At 37.6% G+C, this 24,415-nt stretch overlaps 2 protein-coding genes across 2 annotated transcripts in view; one reads left to right on the forward strand and one right to left on the reverse strand.

The window, feature by feature from the left end:
* The first annotated feature begins 1,017 nt into the window (after positions 1-1,017).
* ACAD9 (acyl-CoA dehydrogenase family member 9) lies at positions 1,018-22,621 on the forward strand. The gene is made up of 18 exons (XM_026724117.2): positions 1,018-1,213; positions 5,639-5,732; positions 6,566-6,667; positions 7,990-8,096; positions 8,665-8,765; positions 10,395-10,473; positions 10,863-11,037; positions 12,008-12,081; positions 12,271-12,346; positions 13,352-13,422; positions 13,680-13,799; positions 14,947-15,075; positions 15,251-15,330; positions 16,492-16,612; positions 18,272-18,349; positions 19,347-19,475; positions 20,324-20,396; positions 22,352-22,621. Exons 1-18 carry the CDS (start codon positions 1,088-1,090, stop codon positions 22,450-22,452), a joined length of 1,836 nt encoding a protein of 611 aa, XP_026579902.1. The 5' UTR covers positions 1,018-1,087; the 3' UTR covers positions 22,453-22,621.
* CFAP92 (cilia and flagella associated protein 92 (putative)) overlaps positions 19,588-24,415 on the reverse strand; it is a 62,173-nt gene continuing 57,345 nt past the window's right edge. Inside the window, exons 20-22 of the mRNA XM_087923912.1 lie at positions 23,311-23,411; positions 22,255-22,365; positions 19,588-20,142 (exon numbers count right to left, since the gene is read on the reverse strand). Coding sequence (XP_087780038.1) covers positions 22,271-22,365; positions 23,311-23,411 — 196 coding nt within the window. The 3' untranslated portion in view covers positions 19,588-20,142; positions 22,255-22,270. The remainder of the gene's footprint in view (positions 20,143-22,254; positions 22,366-23,310; positions 23,412-24,415) is intronic.

Below are 24,415 nucleotides of genomic sequence, written 5' to 3' on the forward strand. Positions count from 1 at the left end.
AACTATTCCAGCAACAGAAGGAAGAACAATTATCTCATTCTAAACTTGTTAACAGAAAGCTGTAGTAGAAAACTTCTTCCGTTCTGCACTTTTTCTGCTAAAAATTACTCTCCCAAATTTTCTTCTACAAGAAAAATGGAGCACACTGTAACATGTTAAATACAACTGTCAGATACCTGCTTGTTCTCCCAGATCATGGGTTAAACTTTTTGGTTTCAATTCTGTCTCCTGGTCAGCTATACTATTTATTTCCTTTATGCATGTTTTTAAAAAAACTATAAAGAGCCTGGAGTTATAGTGGAGTCAAGCAACTAGACAGAAATCATTCCTAAAAACACAAACTTAGGATTCAACAAATAATAAAAGTCCAAAGCAGACCTCTTTTTACTGTAAGTCTGTCTTTCTTTCTTTTCTTTCTTTCCTTTTTCTTTCTCTCCTTTTCTTTCTAGAAAAAAAGCAAAATCACCTAGGCTGCTCCTTTGTTGTTGTTTTAAATCTACTATTAGGATATAGAACACATAAATAAAAAGGGAAATAAAGTAGCACAAAACGAGCCACTGAAAACGTAAAACCAAATGGCGCGAGAAAAGCGTCGGCGTTAGTGCAAAAGTAAATACAGAACATCACGATCCCCAGTTCCGGGAGGGATCAACATTCAAAATGCTTCGAGACAGGTTGAAACAGATGTTGGGGGTGGGGGGGCTGACTCTGTAAACCGCTTAGCCTTCGAGAGTGGCTGTAAAGCGCCGTGAAGTGGCATACAAGTCTAAGTGCTCTTGCTAATATGCCACAGACAGCTGTTCTACGACTCTTAACAGCTAAAACGAGAGGACGCCGAGATGCCTGCAGAAGGTTTTGCAGCAAAAGTCAAAACCAATCCAGGTTTCTTTTTCCACGCAAAGCCCGAATCTGCCCTGGTTCCCTTCCAAACAGGTTCAGGTACCTTTCGCACATCAGCGCTAGACGCCAGGTGCTGCTGCGGCAACGTGGGCTGCCTTGGAACGGGCGCTTCGACATTGCGTCATTAACGTGCGCCGGCCGTTTCCTCGGCGCCGGGGCGAAGAGAAGGAAGCAATTGCCGGGAGACATGAGTGGGCTCGCTTTGCTTTTGCGAGCGGCGCGAACGGCGCTCCCACCCGGGGCCAGGCTGTTTCGCACCGGCTGCCCTCGGCCCGCTTTTGTTAAGGAGCTTTTCATGGGGAACTTCCAAGAGGTGAGGCCGCCGAAAGCTTCGCGGTTTCCCTGGGCTGGGGGACCTTGGGAATCAAGGGAAGACCCAGGTTTCCAGCATCTCAGGAATCCTTCGGCGAAGCAGGGATCTGCTTTTTCACTGCGGGTGGTGGTTCTCAAGCTAGATGTCTATGGAGATTCTCGGTCATCCAGGACATGGTTGTCCCTAAGGTGCTTTTTCAAGAGGCATCTGGACTTCCTGGTTTCTCTGAAGACGTTTCGCTTCTCATAGTCTTTCAATATTTGAGGGGCTGCCACAGAGAGGAAGGCGTCAATCTATTTTCTAAAGCACAGACAAGGAATAATGGATGGAAACTGAACAAGGAGAGATTTAACTTGGAAATAAGGAGAAACTTTCTGACACTGAGAACAATCAAGCAATGGAACAGCTTGCCCTCGGAAGTTGTGGGAGCGCCATCACTTGAGACTTTCAAGAAGAGATTGGATTGCCATTTGTCAGAAATGGTGTAGGGTCTCGATGACCTACAAGGTCCCTTCCAATTCTGATTTTCTATTATCATCCAAGAAGCTTCTTCAGCTCTGACTGGATGGTGGGGAAGCTTCTTGGATGAGAAGTGAAACTTCTTCAAAGAAAAAACAGAAAGTCCAGTTGCCTCTTGAAAAAAACACCTTTGGGATTCTCAAGTTAGAAAAAAAAAAGCCTTTTGTGTTTCATCTCAGTTCAGATCTCAAACTGTCTACCTTTTAGGCTGTAGCCAGGTACGGGTAGTCCTCGATTTACAACAGTTCACTTCGTAACTATTCAAAGTTAACAACAGCACTGAAAAAAAGTAACTTATGACCATTTTTCACACTTATGACCATTGCGGCATCCCATGGTCAAGTGGCTTACATTCGGCTGCTTGACAGCTGTCTCACATTTATGATGGTTAAAGCATCTCCATGGTCATGTGGTTTACACTTACAACGGTTGCAGTGGGATCTTGCAATCAGCTTTTGCAACCTTCTGGCAAGCAAAATCAATGAGGAAACCAACTTGTAGATGTTGGAGATGGTAGAAGCTTGAAATGAATAAGCTGAAACTACATTTGGGAAGGGAGGTTTTTTATTAGAACTAGGCCACAGTAGCGGTGATGAGCGTGCATGCGTGTAGCTCCACTTGTACAAGCAGTTGGTGGACGTGTGTGAAACTATATGAGCAGAAGGTGCACACAGATGCCCCTTGCACAAATGAAACTACACGCGTGCACATGCACTAGCCACCACTCACATGGAACCATTCTCTTTCCCCCCCCCCCGCCCACTGGTCCACCAAAGGTTGGGAATCAATCAAACTAAAGACCTCCCAAGCTCTATGCAAGGCTTTCCATAGCTCTCATAGATTCAGAGTTTTTATACAAATTGGAAACAATTGTTTACAGTCCAAGCAATCTTATTACAGTTATGAGCTAATGGTAATGTAAAATTGCTGGAAAGTTGGTCAAAAAAAATAATAACAGATATTATTTGGTCAATATTTGGTCAAAAAAAATGATACAAAAGTCCAGATTATATTTTGATAATGGGAGGTCTGTGAATAGTCTAGGTTTACACAATTGACAGTTCAGTTATATGAACCTGAACTCATATCTTTCACTGTGTGTATATTTTTTGCTGAATACATCAGTGCACGTTTGCCATTCGTTTGGTGATAAAGTATGGACTTATATTCTAGTTTGGAAGATGGAAGTGAATTGATAAAATAATGGGCTGTAGATTATGGAGCAAGTGTCAATTTTGCCACAGAGCAGCAGCGTTTATTATGAAATCTGGACACCCAGGCTTTAGCAATATTCTCAGACCTGCTACTCCAACATCCTTTTACATTCAGTAGCCAATCCCTAAGAAAATATTCTACCTGTTGGATAAGAACATTTCAATTTGTATTTTCCAGATAAAAGGATATCAAGGACCCCTATGTTTACTCCTGTTTTTAGGGTGTAAACTCCCCAGAGTTGTGTACCCCTTCAATGAATGTTTAAAAAAATTTAATTGTCCTACTTTTTATGAATGACATGAATAAATCTGAAGGAATCCTAGTGCACAAGTTCACTTTCTTATGACAGGGTTTTGGTGCTCTCTGAGCTTGATTATTTTCTTGCAGACATTTTATTTCATTGCTCAAACTAGGTAATATCATCAGTGCTAATAGGGAGTAGGGTTTGCTGTCAGTTGCATAGCATATAGTTCTTTATGTCTATGTGTCTGTTGATGGTCAATTTTGTCAGTGGTAGGCTTCTAAAAATTCCCTAGCATTTTTGGACTTGGCTTAGTCTAGGATAGTCACAGTTTCCCAATTGAAACTATGGTTAAATCAGTTCATATGTAATTAAATTAAAAAGTTTTCATTGTGTCATCTGTCTGCTAAGTTAGTGTTCCTGGATGCGTCCTGCCAGTCTTCTGCTTGTTTGTTCTAAGTAGTGGCTGTTGCAGCCATTACACTATAGGTGTAAATGACTCCTGTTTTTTCTCCTGGGGCTGCTGGGTCTTTTAGTTTACTTAGGATGTTTTGAAGGACTTTAGTTGGCTTTGTAATTTTATATTTGGCTACAAATATTATCCTTTGTTGGTAACATTTTTATGTGTTAGCTATTACTACTGTAGAGAACTGGGCTCCTGGAGGAAATTAAGGGTCAAAACATTAATGTATTGTCAAACTATTTTCTAAAAATTGGTGCTCTCAATTTTTGAAGAACTTTAGAAATATGGTGTTTGAATTGTTATAAAAAAAAGACAATTACATATTTCTGGAAGGATATTTCTATACCAAAATCTAAATATAAGCTTAGTGAACTTGGTAAACTCTAAGCATATTTTCTTGGAATGGTACAAAACGTTTGCCAATGTTTCCTTCAATGTTTTGCCTTCCTAGTCTAATATGGTATTAAATCCTGGTGTTCCCCTGCAATCTTTTATTCAGATACTAAGCAAAGCTGATTCTGCTTAATTTTTGAGCTCAGACAAAATCACTTCTTGAGGCAAAGATCTACAAAGTACTTTTAAATATTGCTCAGTCTTTCTGTTTCATATCTTATCGCATTAGTAAGGAAAGGGTGGCCAGCTTGAATCATCACTGTATTCGGATCTCAGTAGTTATAACTGAGGACTATACCCTCTGAAGGAAAGAATAGATCAGTTCTGTTCCATCTTGCTTGTAGCTTTCAAGGTTTGTTTCAATAAGGCTTTTGTCCTAGATTTGGCACTAAAACAATCTTGGTCACTCTATTGGATGACCCTCACTGGGAAAAGAATATTGAATGTATATATTTGTTAATTCTTTTGAAACTTTCAGAAACTTTTCATACTGACAGTAGAATCATTGTGTGGAGAATTTTCTGTGTGGGTGCTCCCGATTTTCCATGGTTTTACCATTCCTTGAATTCCATCTCCAGAAATTGGTGCTGGTTGTGAGGAATGGGGTGGCATTTAAACATAATATAGTAACTATATTATGGGGTTCTGAGTTATCACCCAAATTATTAATCGTCTGTATAGATCCGGTAAATAAAATCTTTCAGAGGCATAGGGTTCATCTGCATGTTTCATTTCCATGATAGAGAAGCAATGCCATTTCCTAACCTTGATAGGATATTTCCTGGCATTATAATCACTGGCAAAGTCTTTCTGACACTTATCTAGTTTTGGATATCTGGGAGCTGAGGTGAAATTAACAGGAGTTCTGCTAGTTTCTCCTTCTAGCCCAAGCAGAATAGTAAAACTATAGAATAGTAAAACTGTGTACAAATCTTTTGTAATACGGGTATATCTCTATCCAAAGATAGGCCAGCTTTTGCGTGGTAGACTGCAGCACTCCTGGGAGCTTTAATCCAGCTTCCTCTCCCATCAAACTGTCAAGTGGGCTATTTGGGAATAGGGGTTATTCAGTCTTACAGAAAGCCAGTTGACTGGCAGGTTGGTCTTCTGTTGTGTCAGGAGACTAATAAACCTGTGTGAGGAGTTACCAGAGTTGAGCACCTCTGCACCAACAACCTGTCACTTGACCAGTTTGAAAGGCTGAAACTTCCATCTTAGGCACCCATTTACACAAGTTGAGCCATTCACATTTGCCCAAGCCTTCTCCAACAAATTGATTTTCTGCACAAAAGCTGGCACAAAAGAAGATATTTCACACCTAACCTTTCTTTACCATGCCCACAGAGGCAGACTTCTGCTTCATTGCTGTGCCAAAGTAAGGGTTCAGAGTACAGTCAACATTTCTTTAACCTGATATACTTTAAATCTGACCCCACATGGGGCTAAAGAAGCTTAGGGCTGCCGTGAGGAATATGCCATAGAATCCCGTGCCATCAGCTGACTTGCAGAAAACCGAACTCAATCACTTGCCCATTTCTTTGAATACCATAAACAACTTTTTTTAAAAAAAAATCATTAAAATCTGTCATTTCAGAAGGAAGTTTTTCCTTATCCTGAAATTAGTAATGAAGAATTGCAAGAAATCAATGACTTGGTAGCACCAGTGGAAAAATTCTTCCAGGAAGAAGGTACACTTACCCTCCTCAGGACTTTTTAAAATCTTTTTCTTCATGCCAAAAATAAAATTAAAATATAATACTAACAAGGCAATGTTCAAGGTTGCTTGTCTGTATTTTTAAGCAAAAAGTGAAAAAATAGTAAGAATCATACTAAGTTTTACTAATGTTATGCTGGAATCTGCATTTCTGCTTTTTCAAAAAGTTATCTTTTTTTCCTCCTTTATTCTCTAGGGGTATAAAAATTATTTCAAATGTTTGCTGATGACATTTTGGGACTTATTTTTTTTTATTTTTGAGGTTTATTTCTACCTAAGAAAAAAGTTCCTTTATGTCTTTTATGTTCTGGAAGCCAGAATGGTTGTGAACAGCTGGAGAAATAACGCTAAAACAAAAGAAAGAATATTCACATAATTCAGGGGTGGGCAATTAATTTTCCCAAAGACCCATGTAAGAAACTGGGACTATGGTGGAGAGCCAAACCAATAAGCTGAGTTTAATTCTGCTCAGTGTTGTTATCACTTTATAAAAAGTAGTAAAGTATGTGGCTTTTGTTATCTGCTACCTCTAAGAATACATATTACATCTTATTTACATTTGATTTCTAATTTCCAATTAACCTCATGTGATCCAAACAGAGATAGCCAAAGGGACAGCTGTGGCCCAGGGGCCATATAATATCCAGGCCTGACATAAATCCTTTGCTAACTTCATAAGTAAATAAGTATAAGTCACTAGAATAGAATAAACAAGGTTACTTCTGTTGTGAGTGTTTGCTAAAATAATCTTAAATGTTGAGTTATCTAATTATCGATCAGTTACTATAGTTTTCTCATGTTCATTAGTGGATTCTAAGAAAATTGATCAAGATGCTAAAATTCCACAAGAAACTCTTAATGGGCTGAAGAGCCTGGGCCTTTTTGGCATACAGATACCAGAGGAATATGGTGAGTGAAAATGAATGTTTTTTCCCTCTTTTGAAGCAATAAATACATTGATCATTTACACATTTACTTACACATATTTGCATAGTTTTTATTTTTTTAATTTTAGTTTCCTCCTGTATGAATTTTTAATTATTTACTTCCAAGACTTGGGAATTGAAACTCATCTTGTTTCCTTTTAGATTTAAAATTTCTATCTGTGTTTGAGTTGATATAGTAGTGATGTTTCTCTGTAGTAGTTTGGGACTAGCAAAGTTGAAATTTTCACTTATAGTTATTATTACTAATAGCATTGTTCAAAAGAGCATGATTCTTTCAGGAAACCGCTTAATACATTTTTACATAAATTAGCATAGGCAATCATAAGATGTTCCACATCCTTCCGTCTCTTGCCTAGACAGACTTACGAATGATTGATGGATACAGTAATCCTATTTCATAGCTGGTAATGAAAGCACGATTATAGAATAAAGCTCTGGAGTCTTCATGGCAGATGTGTGAAAAACAAAAACCTATGTAGAATTGTTGTATATTGGTGAAACAAAATGAAAACAGATTTAAAATAATATTTTATGGAAAACAAGTCTTGACAGAAAGTTGGCTATATTTCTGTTTAGGTGCTTAAGAAATAAGATTGAGCTTTGTGTAAGATACAGTTGCAGAACAGTGCTTTGGGGTTTGTTTGAAGACTAGAACTTTTCTGCAAATTTTTCAAATAAGTACCATATATACTTGCATATAAGGCCACCTATGGATAAACCGATCTTCAAATTTTTAACAAAAATACCATAAAAATATGCCACCTGTGGACAACCCAATTTTTTAAAATTTCTACAATTGGCTTACTTGTAGGTAATCAATAGATTATTCATGAGACAGAGACAGACAGAAATACAGACAGAAGGGTACTTTAAAAGAATATTGCAGTATACACTCGTATGAGTTAGCCTATCTGGAGATAAGCCAAGCACAATTGTGTGTGTATATGTGGTAGGGAAGGGTTGTAACTAAAATGTTTGCTTATTCACAAGTATGTATGATATATATTTTTCCTGTCAATTGTCAGCATTCCAACTAATCTCAAGAAAAGATTTAAAGAGCTGCAGACAGGTGCAGACACCAAAGGCATACCTGCAACTGAAACACTGTATAGAAGGCAATCCCAAACAGGATCAATGCTTTTTTTCTTTACTTTTATAAACACAGGGTATTTTATAAGAAAAAATATCTCAATTGATTTAAAAGATTTTTAAAAATCACAAAGCAATTTTATTTAATTTTTGTGTTGTAGACAAATTTTTTTTGTTTGACCACATTTTTTTCAGGTGGCCTTGGTCTTTCAAATACCATGTATGCCCGTCTAGGAGAAATAACTTCTCAAGATGGAGCCATTGCCGTAACTTTGGCAGCTCATCAGGCTATAGGGCTAAAGGTAGTTTTTTCCTTTATTAATGTATTGATTTTTGTTTATCTAATGTTGTAAGAGTCAATGTTTCAAATCTGGAGAAGATAAAAGGTAATATACATATATATTACATACACTATACACACAGAGAGAGACAAAGACAGACAGACGCATATATATTCCATTTTTAAAAACATTGAGAAGAATTTGTGTAAATAATTACTAGGCCAAAACAAAAGCAGCATGGACATAATTCAATTTAGCTTTTAGCTTCATTTAACTTTTGAGAAGTTTTGAATTTTAGTACGTACTTAAAACTTCTCAAAAGTTTTCTGAAGAATTTATGTTAGCTCTTCATACAGTTGCTTTCATTACCTGACTAAAACGGTCCTCACGTCAATGCCCCTTTCATTTCATGATTTCTGGAAACAGGTGTGCTAGTTTAGGAAAACTTGCTATGCATGAAACCATGACACTCGAAATATCACTTCCTGGAATGACAGGGCTCTTGGGAATAGTTCATTCCTATGATCTCAATACCTATAATTCAAAAATGCTTCCCTGTCTAACTGGTTGGTTTGTTTGCTATTGGCAGGGGCTCCTGATTGCAGGTACTGAGGAACAGAAGAAAAAGTATCTACCTAAACTGGCCTCTGGGGAGCACATTGCAGCATTTTGCCTCACCGAACCAGGAAGGTAGCATTTTTTTTAATAAACTCATTAAAAGACTTCATTTATTTACACATGAAATTGAACCCTGGTGAGAAAGAGTTGCAATCAAGAACTGGCCGCAGCGGCCCACTTTTCTGGGACTGGTGCAGTGCTGAAGGCTGAGCGACGTGCCAGTGTGGCAGGAAGTGAGCCGCCGCTGTGAGGCAAGGCAGTTGTCGGGGCGTGGATGGCCTGGCTGGTGTCCTGCCGTGCTGGCACCAGAAGCGGTGGGCTGGCGCCATGTGGGCTCTTGCTTAAATTGCCTGCTGGTGCTGTCTCTGTGAAGCAGTTGTCAGGGTGTGCAGCCACCTAGGCCCTGAGGTAAGCCAGTATGCGCGTTGGACAGCTCCACCCCCACCTTCCACCTTGGGCAGTGGCACCAAAATAAAATAAGACACTTCCCGAAAATGAGCCCTAGTACTTATTTCAGGGCCTAAAAGAAAATAAGACTGGGGAAACTTATTTTCAGGGAAATACAGTAAGTCACTTTTTTCAGTGCCGTTGTAACCTTAAACCGTCACAGTGGAAGTGGAGAACTACCTGTAATTCTTCCTGTGTTTTTAATCTGTTCTTTGAATCTGAATGAACCATGTCTGCATATGTAATTACATTTTTCTTACTGGAATTGCTCCAATATTACAAGCATTTGAGAGAGAAGCCAGAAGGCATGCACACAATTATTATGCCTTTAAAATGGGAAGGCTGACTTATACTTAGTTTGAAAGGGGGGGGGGAGAATAGACAAGTTTGGGAAGCAGACTCTGCTTGAACCGTGAGGGTGAGGCAAAATGGAAGCTCCCTGCTATTGAATGATAAAAGTAAGAGGCTGAAAGGGAGACAGGAGAAATGTTGCTGCTTTGCTTCTACTCAAGAGGAGCTAATGGTCTCTTCCCTGTGTCAGTTTCTCCACAGCTAGCTGATAGATCAGAGGTCCCCAAACTTGGCAACTTTAAGACTTATAGATTTCAACTCCCAGAATTCTTCAGCCAGTTATGCTATGCTGGCTGGAGAATTCTGGGAATTGAAGTCCACAAGTCTTAAAGTTGCCAAGTTTGGAGACCTCTGTGATAGATGATCCAGAGTTTGTAAGCTGTTTTTTTGTTTTTTGTTTGCAAATGGCCAGGACAGTCACAAAGGCATTACAAGCCCAAATTACAAGCCCTCACTCAGAGCAAGACATAGTGAAGTTGCAGTGACTGCAAGGCACCCTGTCCCATTCTGAGAAACCCCCTCATGTGGGTTATGAAGTCCTGACACAAATTCCAGGGAGCAAAGCTGGCTAGTATTCTTCTGTGGGTGGAAACTTCAAGCAAGGTGGAGAAGCTGTTGCCACTTACGCTGCGTGAGAGTATCTGACAGTGGCCATCTTTCTATACCAGATTGGTTTGCCTGTCTTTCTGTTGGGTGTACACTGCTTTAAGCAGACACTAGGTTCCCATTTGTTGTTACTCCAAGGAGCAATTTAAGAACCATTTTAAGGAATTATTTTAAACGTTTGGAAGCATAATACCTAGCCTTTTCAGATTTAGATTTCTCCTAAGAGAGAAAGGATTTTGAGTTCAGTAGTTCAATTCAGCTACCAAATCCCATTTTCCTGATTTACCTGTATTACAGTGGTAGTGATGCCGCATCCATTCAGACCAGAGGCACTTTGAGTGAAGATGGAAAGCATTACCTATTAAATGGTTCAAAGGTACAGAATGGGCTACTTTGTCAATGTCAATTTAACCAATGCGATTTACATTTATAAAGCGAAAGCTGGATGGGTGAGATCGGCCTTTTTACAAAAAGAGTGAGCTGCACAAACACTAAAATAACCTAATAAGAAAACAAGTATACCCAAAGGTGCTTTTCTTTTGTATGAACTTTCTAGCCATTTAGTGTTTTAAAAGGATTTATTTCCCAGTGTGAAATCCAGCTTGTCAGATCTGTATTCACCCGTAGGTGATTATTTCAGAAAACATGCTATGGATGAGTACTAAAGATACAACATCTGCCTATCAGTTCATACATATTTACTGAAGTAATTTTCATGTTTCTTCTGAATGGAACATAAAATACGTTCTTTTCTTTCAATTGCAGATATGGATATCCAATGGTGGTATTGCAGATATCTTTACTGTGTTTGCAAGAACTGAGGTTGTTGATAAAGATGGTGTATTCAAAGACAAAATTACTGCTTTTATTGTAGAAAGAGCTTTTGGTGGAATCACTAGTGGAAAAGCAGAGGATAAACTGGGGATACGTGGATCTAACAGTAAGAAGTATATTCACATTATTGTGGAATTTACAAGTGCAAATTGTTTACTAAACCTTAAAAGCAATTCCAGTGTTTTTGTCAACAACTTTTTCTAAAATGCGTGGGACAGATTTTTTTTAATTGGCAAAAAAGTATTTATATGCATTTTCTGAAAATTTTTAGTTCCACGATCACATTCACCATTTTTTACTTCATATCTGCATTTAGAATAGTTTCTGATTTTCCAAGTAAAACCCCACTGCATTGACCTCTTCTGTAAACTGCACCCTTCATTACTGAAGTTAGTGGTAGGTAGATGGTGGGGTTTCATATGCCACATTTTTATGTCCTTTTGTGATCTTTGTCCTGCTGAAAACAATATTATATCAGAAACTCAATGTAATTTACGACTTGTACCTACTACCTACTACCTAGAGTAAGCATGTGGTAGGAAATGGCCTTTTTTGTACCAATTATTCCACACAAATAATGTTTATGTAAAAATTTAATGTAAAATTTCATACCAGCTCTTAGCACACTTTATATTAGTTTATTATTATATAAGAGTCTAGAACAGGGGTCATCTTTTTTCATAGCATCTGTGTTAATTCATATGTAATGTAATCCAAAATATTACATTCTAGTTCTTTAAATAGCACATTTTGATAAAGGAATTAGCCCTGAACACAGTACACAGCATCTGGAGTCATCGAATTATACCTCTTGTCATTATCTCAGTCTTTTTATATCTGGTATTCACCTCATTGAAAACCCGCATCCAATTGGAATTTTCAAATATAACATAGTCCTGCTGGCAACAACCACAGGCTATGTCTAAATTGGGGAATGGGAAGAGTTGGAAATTAGAAAGGTGAGCTCCATAATTAGTCTTGGGCCTCACTCCCAGTCTTGAAATCTTCTTGATTTTTAATTGTGTTTTCTTTGTTCAAGGATATTGCAAAATGTTGAATATTTTTTAATCTTACAGCTTGTGAAGTTCACTTTGAAAATACAAAAATTCCTATAGACAATGTTATTGGAGAAGTTGGAGGAGGGTTTAAGGTAAGATGTAGAGATAATGCCATATGCTTCATTGTGACATTTAGAGAATAAATTTCAAATTGCCCTTGATCGCATGATCAATTCTTCAAAATTCCAGCTAAATGAATAACACTGAGTCTTGGTTTTGAATAAAAGTGAACTATGAGAGAAAAACCATATATGCATTTTTCTTACCTATCTGTATTTCAGGTTGCTATGAATATTCTAAACAGTGGAAGATTTAGCATGGGCAGTGCTTCTGCCGGAATGCTTAAGAAACTGATTGGTAAGGCTAAACTTCTGGATTGCCAAGTTCTTGCCTTAGAACCTTTTGTACAAAGATATATATTTATATTAGTTTGGGTTACTGAATCTCTTTGACATAGTATTTTATTTAGGAATTACATCCTACATGATCTTTATTTTGATCTCAGTCAAATTTTTATACGTTAGTGCAGCAAGTTATAATGTTGAGAAGTTTGTGATATTTTTGTAGGCTATGTAGACCCTGTGGCGTTGAGGTGATATTCTAAGGAAGTTTGTGATTTAGAGACACTGTCTAAAGTTTCTCAAAATGTCCTGATACATACTGTTTGTACGTGTAATTTTTAATAAAAAACACAAAGCTTGGTGGAGGAAACAAGTTTGCGTTGTGCTACAGTGACTCCTAAATACCTACCATTTAGGGATTTGGAACAATTACCTGCTTTTTAATCAATATTCTGGAAATTATTTGCCTATGATGATTAGGCAGGTGTTTTTGTAACAGAGCACACATTATATTTAAAAACAAATTATATGTGTCCTGGGCTCAAAAAGAGTGTTCTTTGTTTACTTATGTCATACAACTGTTTGGAAGGAAAACATGTGCAAGCCATTGAAAACCTTTTAACTGAGATAAATATGAATGTTTAAAATGACCTTTGGCTTTAAATATCCTGAAGTTCATACCGTTCTTTTTTGTATTTGAAATAAAGTTTACATGAAGTCATTAAGACAATATTTTGAAATATGGTAATCATATTTCACATCAGTGAAATTATGCAACTACTATCAGTGATCTCAATATAAATGTGTAAATATAAAAACAATTGACACTGCACTGATGGTGCCACAAACTGATGCAAAAGTTACGTTGGGATTTCAGTGTTAGTATTGTCCATGAGTCAGTTTCATTTGCTACCTTAATTCTAAATTGTTTTTATTGACACATTTAAACCATATGTTGCTTTTCAAACTCAGTACTAATACTTAGGCTTATTCAATTGCCTCCTTTTCTCACTTTTTCAAGAAATGACTGCAGAGTATGCTTGCACAAGAAAACAATTCAATAAGAAGCTGAGTGAATTTGGATTAATTCAGGTGAATAAGAAATTGTTTAATTTATTTGAGAAATGCTAAGGAAATTTAACCTGCTTTGAGCAATATTAAATTGTGACTGTACTGGTTTAAAACATATGACTTTATTGGTAATATTGTAAATAAAATGAATTATTTCAAGTTTATAAGAATATTGTATTAAATCATGATTTCTTGAAACTGAGAAGAAATTCTAATGTTATTTTTAATTTATGCAGAATATTTAAATATAATGGATATTTTTAAAATGAATCTTTCAGGAGAAATTTGCCCTTATGGCTAGGCAAGCTTATGTAATGGAAAGCATGGCCTATCTCACTGCAGGAATGATGGACAGGCCAGGAATCCCAGACTGCTCGGTTGAAGCTGCCATTGTTAAAGTAAGCTTTATTGAGATACTGGGGTAAGGCTAGAAGTATTTCTCCTAATGTTCAAATACAAGAAATCTGTGATATATTTTCACCCTTTCATTGTTTACCACTATTCCAGTTAAATACTTTTGTTTGGCTGCTTAAATGATAGCCCTTGTAATTCAGTTCTCTTTTGGTGACTGCTCATCTATAAGACTTTGTACATCTAACTGAAATGGAAACAATAGAATAGTCAGGAACTAAGATTTGCCTACTTCACAAGTTGACCATAAACCCCAGTGAGTCATCTATTTTAGAAAGATTTCCAAATGCAGGTAGGATTGTAGAAATTATCAATGAAATGTATTTCACAAATTAATGTAAACTCACTCAAATTCAGTTGGGGAGGACTTTGAATATCTTTATGTGTCCACTAGTTTGGCTTTATTCATGTTCTGGTATATGTGAATGGTATGTAGAGAACGTTCATTCTACAAGAATGTTGAGAACTGACCCTGGTTCTCAGAATATTGCTTTTCAAATGGCACTAAAAGATGGTTATATCAGATTTGGAGAATTCTAGAATTTCTAGCAGTATAAATATCTTAAATAGCAATAGCACTTAGGCTCATATACCGCTTCATAGTGCTTAAGTGACAGAGTCAGCATATTGTTCCCAATAGCCTGGGTCTGACTTTGGAAGGCTGAGTCAACTCTGAGTTGGTCAGGATCAAACACTTGGCAGTGGGCAAAGTTAACCTGCAATACTGCATTCTAACTACTGTGCCACCACGACTCAGCAGATGAAAGCAAAATAAAAATATTTTTTAAAAATCAATATATTCCATAGGCACATATAACTCAGTAGCATATCGTGTTTGCTTAGTTCATAAATCTAAAATGAGTGTATTTTTATTATGAACAACACTTGTGAGAGAGAAAATTGTTCTTATAAATTAATAGCTCATCTTCATATTCTGTAGGGTTTAGCAATTATTACTAAATCTATCCCCACTAAAAAACCCATGCTGTTTTTCATAATTCCAAATATAGTTTGCCATCTTTATCCCACTAGCATGACAAATTTAATAGTAACTTAAACTAAGTCCTTCTTATATTTCTAAGTTTTAAAAAAACTAATATAAGAATAACATTTTTTCCCTACGATTATGGGCAGGTGTTCAGTTCAGAAGGTGCTTGGGTTTGTGTGAGTGAAGCACTGCAAATTCTTGGAGGCCTTGGCTATATAAAAGACTATCCATATGAGCGCTATCTCCGGGATAGTAGGATACTTATGATTTTTGAGGTAAATATGAATGCCTTCAGAAAAAAATACATAGTAACAACTGTTCTATGGTCTTATTAACAGTAAGGCACTTTTAATCTTTGAACAAGATTTTAATGTATCTTTACAAGCCGTTGACAGAAATATCACTTTAATACAAATTTAAATTGCTCAAATATTTCTTTTTCTGTTTCAGGGAACAAATGAGGTTTTGAGGATGTATATTGCTTTGACCGGCATAGAGTATGCAGGCAAAATCTTAACTGAAAGATTAAAGTATGTAATTTTTTGAAATAATCGTATTAAATGAATTAATGCTGGACGTAGATTGAAAATTGGTCAGTAGGAACAGCACTGAAGGATGCTTCAGGCTTTTTTTCTTTCATTAATGAATAATTTTAATAATGCTCCATTTGTATTATTCTGGAAGGATAATTTTAAAGTAAGTCTTACTAGATCAGATGGTGTTACCTAGTTTGGATAAGGAAACATCTGCAACAGCCAAGCTCAGAGAACACCAAGGAGCCCTTATTTCAACCCTGTGCTACAAATATTCTCCTTTTAAAGTTAAGCCTATTGTAATTTGACTAAAGCTACAAAAGGTGTTTGTAATATTGGCCATTTAACTATTGATGCTGCGAATTGGCATCAATTCAGTAGAAAGAATATGTAATCAAGGAAACTCAAGGTAGCTTATATGACAATGATTCTGCAGGTGAGAATTCAGAGTTTCTGCTGATGCCACAGTAGCTATGATATGTCAGAATTTTTACCTATATGGGTAGTCCTTGAATTAGACAATTGAGCCCCAAATTTCCATTGCTAAGCAAGACAGTGGTTAAATGAGTTTTGCCCCGTTTTTATGTTTTCTGCCAGTTGTTAACTGAATCTGGCTTCCCCATCGACTTTGCCTGCCAGATCACAAAATATGATCAGATGAGTTTTACTTATGTTTTCTTCTTACTGTAAGCCACCCAAAATAACAGACTGTATGTAAGATGGGCAGCCAAATCGATTTGGTGGGTAGTTTGTAGGATTAAAATAAATTCAGGCATCTACAAAGCCCAGCTCAGAAACAACTGATACTTGACAGCAGCCAAGACAATCTGACCTCTTTTAAGTCATTGCATTTGGGCTGTTTTAGGTTTTGTAGAAGTTTAAGATGCACTTTACGTCTTTACGTCCATCCCCCCCCCCCCAAAAAAAGTAGGAGTCTTTTTCCCTTTGCAGTCACATTGCTGCTCCTGAGCTGACTAGGGGGCTCCCTGCCCTCCCTCTTCCCCGGTGAACTGAAACTCCAGCAGTTTGGAGGAATGAAAAGCAGGGGAAAACAAATATCGAATAAAATGAATATTTAGGTGAAGAAAAAGCAAAGGACAATTATGCACTGTATTGCGCGGGCACCCCATTTAAATTAATACAATTATTCTTCTGCAGAGAATTCAAGAAAAGAAACGTAAAAGTGATGTGGAATCTAGTTTTAGGCAGGCTGTTTGGCAGCAAGCCTCCGAGCATAGGAGTAATTGGACAAGGGGGAGTAGTTCATCCCAGTCTCAAAGTAAGTGATATACCTATTATAGTCCTCCAGGCTTTTTAGTGCAATACCAAATTCTTCCATTTATTATTTAGAAAACAAAAATACGTTTGGTTTTACATAGTTTAGACTAGTATTTTCCAACCTTGGCAATTTTAAGATGTAAGGATCTCAATTTCCAAAATTCTCCAGCTGCATGATAGCTGGGGAATGCTTTTAGAATTGAAGCCCACACATCTTAAATTTGCTAAGATTGAAAAAAATCATTTTGTCTGTTGGCCCATGTAGTCCTTTGTTGGTGACGCTGCCCTTCTTTGCAGTCTAGCTGCTGTTGTTCCTACTTAAAGTGGGAGGGGGGGGGAATAGTCCTTTTGGCTTTTTTTTATAAATGATCCCTTGCAGCTTCTGGTGATAGTGGGTTATTTTTAGTGGGGAGGGAGGGAATTAATCAATCTAGGAAACATAATAATAGTTGTGATTATTCTTGTGATTTTTGAGCCTGGCTACCTGGAGTCACATTACCATTAAACACGAGTAATTTGGGGTTAGTTTAGTTAGTATCTTAATCTGGAAATGGCCGACTGCTGGGTTTGCACGGCACTCTTGATATTTGATTGATTCAGTTAAGTACATCCATCAAATTGGCTGCCAGTAGCTTTCCTGCATCTTGGAAAACTTGCCTGGGGAACCTGGAACTGTTCACATAAGATATATTTAGATATATTTAAGAAGATATATTTTTGTCTAGCTATTTTTACTGAATTGACTTAGCAAATTTTCAGCTTCAGTGTATTTTTCCCATGATAATTTTTCTATGCTTAATTCTTGCTGCTATCAATGAAACCTTTTTTCACATAATTAACTTTTTACCCCTGCTATTCACATTTTAAATTATATAAATGAGATAAAAGTAATTTGGTGTTTACATTGGAATTTTTGTGTAAGTTTAGATACTCGTTCTTTCACTGAGAAATTGTTAAATCTATGCAATTATTAGTAGTTACCAAATCCTGTATCAGTTATTATAAATACAAACCAGATTACAGTTGCACTCCTTTACTAAACTGCCTTATAATGCTTCAGTCATATGTCACATTCCTTGCTTGGTATCAGTATCATATTTATGTTTAATAATGAAGACATGAAACTTGATGTATGAAAAGAGCTAAATGACCCTTTTATGGAATAAGGAGCAATTATTTGAAATATGTATTTTAACTGGCTGCAGGTGTAAAGCTGATAAAAGTTACTGGCTAAGCGGGGTCATTTTCACTGATCCCCATGAGTTCTTCAACCTACGTGCATTTAAGAAAGCAAATATATTTTCTGGGTTGCTAATAGAATGAAAAGAACTATCAAAAAGAAAAACTTTGAAATTTAAAAGATAATCTAATTGCAAAAACCATGTCAAAGCATTAACTCTGCTTTGGCTTCCTTAACACATTTAACATGTTTCTCCTTCTGACCATCTGACCACCTACCCTCTCTTTTTAATAAAAAGCATGCTTGTATTAAAATCAATAAATCAACAAACCAGCAAAAGATCAGTTCTTTTCTTGCTATATTGATTTTGAATAGCCATCTACATTGTGTGCATAATACACTTAGGTCATGTAAATATGCACTTGATGTCCATGTCTCAACTTGAGATGAAAATATAGTGTCTGGATTTTTTCTTTGTAGGAAAGTGTTGAGAAACTTGAGCAAAACGTCTTTGAGTTTGGAAACACAGTTGAAAATTTACTAATGAGGTTTGGCAAGGTAAACATGACTTACCTATTTGTCTTCTCACCGTGTTTCTCACAAAATAAGGCTGGGCCTTGTTTTTTTCTTTGACCTCCCCAAAACGGCTAGGCCGTCTTTTCGGGGGTGACTTAATTTTCTCCCCCACCTAGAGTGGCCGATATGCACGTACCTAGCCGCGAGGCTGCTTCTATTGGCCGACGAAAGCTCCCCGAAGGCGGAGTTCTCCCCAGCTGCTTCGGGGTGAGGCGTGGCTGCCCGTGTCCCCTCGCCATTAGGCAGTCTCTTTCAAGCGATGGAAGCTCCCCAAGGGCAGTCACCAGCCACTTCGATCGGCCGGTAGAAGCGGCCTCGGGGCGAGTGCACACACACACTCCGCTCACCACGAGGCTTCTTCTACCGACCGATCAAAGTGGCTGGTGACTGCACTTGGGGAGCTTCCATCGCCCGAAAGAGACTACCTAAAGGCGAGGAGACACGGGCAGCCATGCCACGCCCTGAAGCGGCTGGGGACTCTGCCTTCGGGGAGCTTCTATAGGTTATCGGTATTCTAGCCTAGGCTACTTGCAGGGCACTCCTAAAGGCAAGTTTTCTCCCCATCCCCCCGCCCTTCACCCCCATTTCTCTTCACCTCATGTAGTTTTAACGAACAATGTGAGAAATGGTGGAGAAACGCATGGTTTTAATAGGCCTAAATTTTGGGGGCGAGCTTAATTTCACCTCATGCCTAGAAATCATGCTGGGCCTTCCTATTGGTGGAGGCCGTATTGTTGGAGAAACACGGTATTTTCTTGTCACATTCTACTAATCTAGGCAAATTACATGTCTGAAGTTTCCTTCCACTAAAACACTTCCTTAGAACATACACAAATCAGTTGTTGTTTTCCATAATCTGCCTAGACATTTTTCACTAACCATGTATCAGTATGGCAATTTGATGATTACTATATTTGTTTATAAGCATTACAATTCATGATAGCTAGTGATTCTTTATTACTGTTTTCTTTAATACTAGACTATTGTGGATGAGCAGATGATTCTTAAAAAAGTGGCAAACGTTGTCATTAATTTATATGCAATGACTGCAGTCATATCCAGGGCTACCCGATCTATGTGCATTGGTTTGAATAATCATGATCATGAGGTGAGTTTGTTTTGCATCTTAATGTGATAAACTTGAATGACATAATAAAACAGGCAGAAGGAGGAAATTCAAATTATTTTTATTTTTAAGTTGAGAACAAAGTTATGTCCAGTTGCAGCATTAAAAAAAAAAAAGAATTATCTTGTCATTTGTGACAAAATGATTTTGTAAAAAAGAGCAGATTCTTGCTTTGATTCTCCAGTGCATTAGCATAATTTTGAAATAATTTGGCATATCCATGGTAATTTTCTTATGATTACAAAAAGCTAAATGGAACCCCATGTACAAAGTTTGCAAGTAGATGTTGGAGATGAACAGAAATGACTACTGCTTACCATGTTATATTTGATTATCCTGCCTTCACTGGTGTATGATCCACAATAGGCTTGTAACAATGAATTAGCAAAATAATTATTCTTCCTCTAGAATTTAGGTACTGAAATCTGTATGTCTTAAAAAGGACAAAAACCAATGTTTCAGACTGATTGTCAGATTACAAAACCAAACATTGAACAAAGTGTAAAAAATTAAAGAATTTCTTCAGAAGATTTGAATTTATTGTTAGATTCTGATTATTGTACAGGCAACTAATATAAAAACTCTTCTATTAATCTTTCAAGCTTCAGTCATGGAGTTAGTCATCCGTGAGGTAACAAGCAACGTGAAGCTGAGAGGGAGGGGGAAGAGAGAGAAAGTCAGTTCCTATTGCTAAGCAGATATATGGTGTAGCGAGAGTTCAATAAGCCGATTTTGTGTCCAAACCATGTATATCAGGAGTTGATGATTATATTAAAATTCTTGAAGTACACTTAGGAACAGCATTCAAACTGCTAATAACTGATTTCTAGGTGCTGCTTGCAAATATTTTCTGCACTGAAGCTTGTTTTGAGAATAATTACACAATGGTATCATTACAAAAAGGTAAGTGTACAATTGAATGCAGTATTGCTACTTCAGCTGTAACAAAGTATCTTTAAAAATCCTTCAACTAAAATTTTATTCCTGGTGATTTCATGGACATGACATTTTTGTTGCCATTGCTGTGAAGATGGCTTATTATTGTCTTTACTGATTTTTTATTTGGGGGGGGTGGGCAGTGGTGGGATTCAGCCAGTTTGCACCACTTTGGGAGAACCGGTTTCTGAGCAGTTTGGCGAACTGGTTGTTGGAAGAAATAATTAGGGCAGAGAACCGGTTGTTAAATTATTTGAATCCCATCACTGGGTTGGGGGGGCTTCTGGATTTGGCCTGTTGATCTGATACCCTTTGAAAATCTTCAATCCAATTACTAGCCAGATCTGATCTTGCTCGGCTTCTGCACCTAGGTTGGCCAGTTACTGACATGGCCTGACAAAATTATGTGATTTGTGATTTTGGGACCATCAGTATTTGGGAACTTACTGTCTTTGGTTCTGGATGGGTGGCACTGACCCTGGGCACAATCTGGGGGATCCTTATGGACTCACAACTCCTGCTCAATGAGACGCTAGCTGTCCTAGGAGACCCTTTGAGCAACTTCAGGTTGTGTACCAGTTGAGCCAATTCTTCATCAGAAAGCTCTACAATCGCTCCTGCATAGATTACTGAAATCTTCTGTATATGGGGCTGCCCTTGAAGAGCAACCAGAAGGTTCAGCTTGTGCAAAAAGCAGTGGTGTGGGCACCTACATCAGAGCATGTTTCACTTTTGCTCTCCAAGCTGTGTTGATTAGCAGTATGCTTCCAGGTTCAATTCAAGGTGTTTGATAATCACCCCTTAAAGGCCTAGGGCTGGGTTATTTGAGGGACTGCCTTTCTCCAGTTGCATCTACCCATCCCATCAAGTCTAGCAGCAGGGGCAAGTTATTGGGCCCATCCACTAAGGAATGTCAACTGATGGGACTCAGGAGGAGACGCTGTTCTGCCATGGCACCCCCTCGCTGAAACGTTTTCTCCCCTGAAGTCACGTTGGCCTTCCAGAAGGGCCCATAATTACCATCTCCTGGGGAGTTGGCAAGTAGTTGTGTGGAGCCTGCTAAAAGGTTATATGGGTATTCTTTGTTTAGCAACTGTCTTATATAGCAACTGTTTGCACTTATGAGTTAATGGAAAAGTAACTTTGTATTTATGATACAGATCATGTTTTTTTAACAATTCTTGTTTCAATATTTTAAAGCTTTTTGTTATGATTTGGGGGGGGCAGCTTGAGTTTGTGTGTTTTTAACTTGCAAGCTTCCCAGAGTCGTGTATGTAGCTCACCTAAATTGATCAAATACATCAATAAAATTGTCACCCCTCTAAGGTGTCAACAGAATAGTAAATACTTGTTAAAGCAAACCCGCTAAAGCTGAAATAGTACTACTGCCGCCCTTTCTAAAACATGCCGTTAATATATCTTAAGTTCGAGCAAAGCAGGTTTTTCATTCTTCCACATAATGAAGAATACAGGTAGTCCTCGACTTACAACAGGTTCACTTAGTGACCAGTCGAAGTTACAACGGCACTGAAAACGAATGATCACCATTTTTCGCACTTAGGATCATTGCAGCATCCCCATGATTCACATTTATGATGCAGTGTCTCAAGGTCATGTGAATCCCCTTCTGCAACCTCCTGACAAGCAAAGTTAATGGGGAAACCAGATTCACTTAACATCCGTGTTACTCATTTAACAACTGCAGCCATTCACTTAACAAATGTGGCAAGGAAAGTCAAAAAAATGGGGCAAAACTCGCTTAACGAATTTTTCACTTTAGCAACATAAATTTTGGGCTCAATTGTGGTCATAAGTTGAGGATTACCTGCATGCACTTGTTGCTAGCTGCTCAGTAGCTTGTCTTGTTTCTCATTGAGATGTGTCTTTAAAGGATCAATTGCTTTTGTTTCCATTATCTCTAGATTCTCCTGAAAACCTGGATGAGGACATTAAAAAAGTGGCAAGTCAGGTGCTGGAGAAAAGATCTTATATTTGTTCGCACCCCCTAAATAGGACTTTTTGAAAGCTGAAAAATATTGCTAGAGCCAGAGAACATAGTAACTGAATGTATTCCAACTGGATCTTCGGGTATATTCTTCGATGTGAGGCAAAATGCATAACTAATAACATACACGGTTTCATATATTACAGTGCAATTTTGTAAAATACAAATAAAGTAATAAATTACATAAGCCTGCTTCCAGTTGATGATAAACTATCAATCTCTCTATCATCCATCCATCCCTTCCTCTCTTCTCTCCTTCCCTCCTCAGCATTAGAAAGTACAGTCTATGGTCACTGTATGATACTAAAAATATAGATCCCCAATGTCTTTATGGAAAAAATTTGGAACAAATAAATACTGTATGTGTGTGTGTGTGTGTGCGCCCGCACGTGTGTGCAGATGTTATACAGATGCCCATGAATGCACATATTTATTCATATATTTCTCTCTCTCTCCCGCCCTCCCTCCCTCCCCCCGCCCTCCAGCCATATTCACACAGCACTATGTAGGCTGCTTAACTGTCCACCAACCTGCTTGCAAGCCTTCTGGGACTTGTGATTTTCTGCTGGCTTCGTCATTGACTTTGCTTGTTGAAACCAACAGGAACTCACAAGTTATGATCAAATGAGGTTTAACATTTAATGAGGCACAGCCCACCAATGCAATAGGGACTGTCTAGATTTCTATTGCTATTGCTATGGTCACATGATGTTGCCATTTAATGGGTGCATCACTGACTGACAGAAATTCCTGTCCCAATTACCATCATAAGTCAAGGACTACCTGTAAATAAAATATTACCAGTTCGTTTCTAGGGTACAGCACCTTTGGCCAATTCTTTTGCATGTATACTACCTACAATTATTCCGACATTACCTGCATTCTCTGTTTCATCCTTTGCTGAGACATGTTCCTTTAAGCACGAATTCTGTGGGGAATACCTCTTGTAATGATATGAATGATTCTGACAAATTAGTCTAGGACAAAAAGCACACCCAATGGTTAGACTAGAAGAAACATATGTCAAAGAGATTAAGATGCTAAATGTTCAAGTTTGGATGGAGCAAAATTAAATGAAGTGCTGGCTTGAGACACGATGGCGTAAATTATCTCCAAAAAAAGAGATCTTTACATCAATCAAAGCTTTCTCATTTTTTAAAATAATTTTATTAAAGAATTTTTAATGTAATTTTTTTAAAAAAATAAAAATAAAAGTGAAGAAAAGTGGTAAGTAAATAAGGAAGAAATAAAAGGGAGAAAAAGAACAAAGAATATATACCATGTGGCTTCCATTCTTCTTTACATCAGTCATAAATGCATTTATATTTTATCCTCTTAAGGTTACATAATGGTTTCTTTTCCATATTCTTCCCTTTCTAATCATCAAATCCATAAATCACAAGTTTTCTTTTTCATTTTCAGCAAAAAGTCCCTGAAGAAAACTCTTATTTTTCCAATCACAAATACAATGATTTAGTCCCAAAGTTGCTTTTTGAAGAGGCAACTGGATCTTCTTGTTTTTTCTTTGAATACATTTCACTTCTCATCCAAGAAGCTTCTTCAGCTCTAACTGGATGGTGGGGAATGGAAGGATTTTTACTCCTTTCAGACAGCTGGTCATTTGCATTCTTTTAGAGAGTCACTGAGGCCACTTGGAGGTTTATCTGTCTTCAGGGTCATCTGAGTAGTGCAAATCGGTGTGGAACACAGATAAGCCTCCAGGTAGCCTTAACAGACTCTCTAAAAGAATCAAATGACCAGCTACTGCAAGGAGTATAAATCCTTCCACTCCCCACGATTCAATCAGAGCTGAAGAAGAAACCAGAAAACCAGAAAGTCCAGTTGTCTCTTGAAACAGCACTTTGGGGACAACCATGACCTGGATGACTGAGAAACCCCATATATCATGATTTAGAATAAAAGTGGTGTATAGGATGTGCATATGTGTTTCAACAGAAAAAGAATAAAGAAAAGCCTGCTT

This window comes from Pseudonaja textilis, chromosome 2, assembly GCF_049901715.1.
Source record: "Pseudonaja textilis isolate UNSWEBS1 chromosome 2, rPseTex1.2, whole genome shotgun sequence".
Classification (NCBI taxonomy): domain Eukaryota; kingdom Metazoa; phylum Chordata; class Lepidosauria; order Squamata; family Elapidae; genus Pseudonaja; species Pseudonaja textilis.

What these genes read in the sequence shown, in the direction of transcription:
- ACAD9 (XM_026724117.2), top strand. Translation starts at nt 1,088, where the DNA reads ATGAGTGGGCTCGCTTTGCTTTTGCGAGCGGCGCGAACGGCGCTCCCA. An exon ending in GGATACTTATGATTTTTGAG is followed by an intron (nt 15,076 to 15,250) that starts GTAAATATGAAT and finishes TTTCTGTTTCAG; the next exon opens with GGAACAAATGAGGTTTTGAG. An exon ending in TACTAATGAGGTTTGGCAAG is followed by an intron (nt 18,350 to 19,346) that starts GTAAACATGACT and finishes CTTTAATACTAG; the next exon opens with ACTATTGTGGATGAGCAGAT.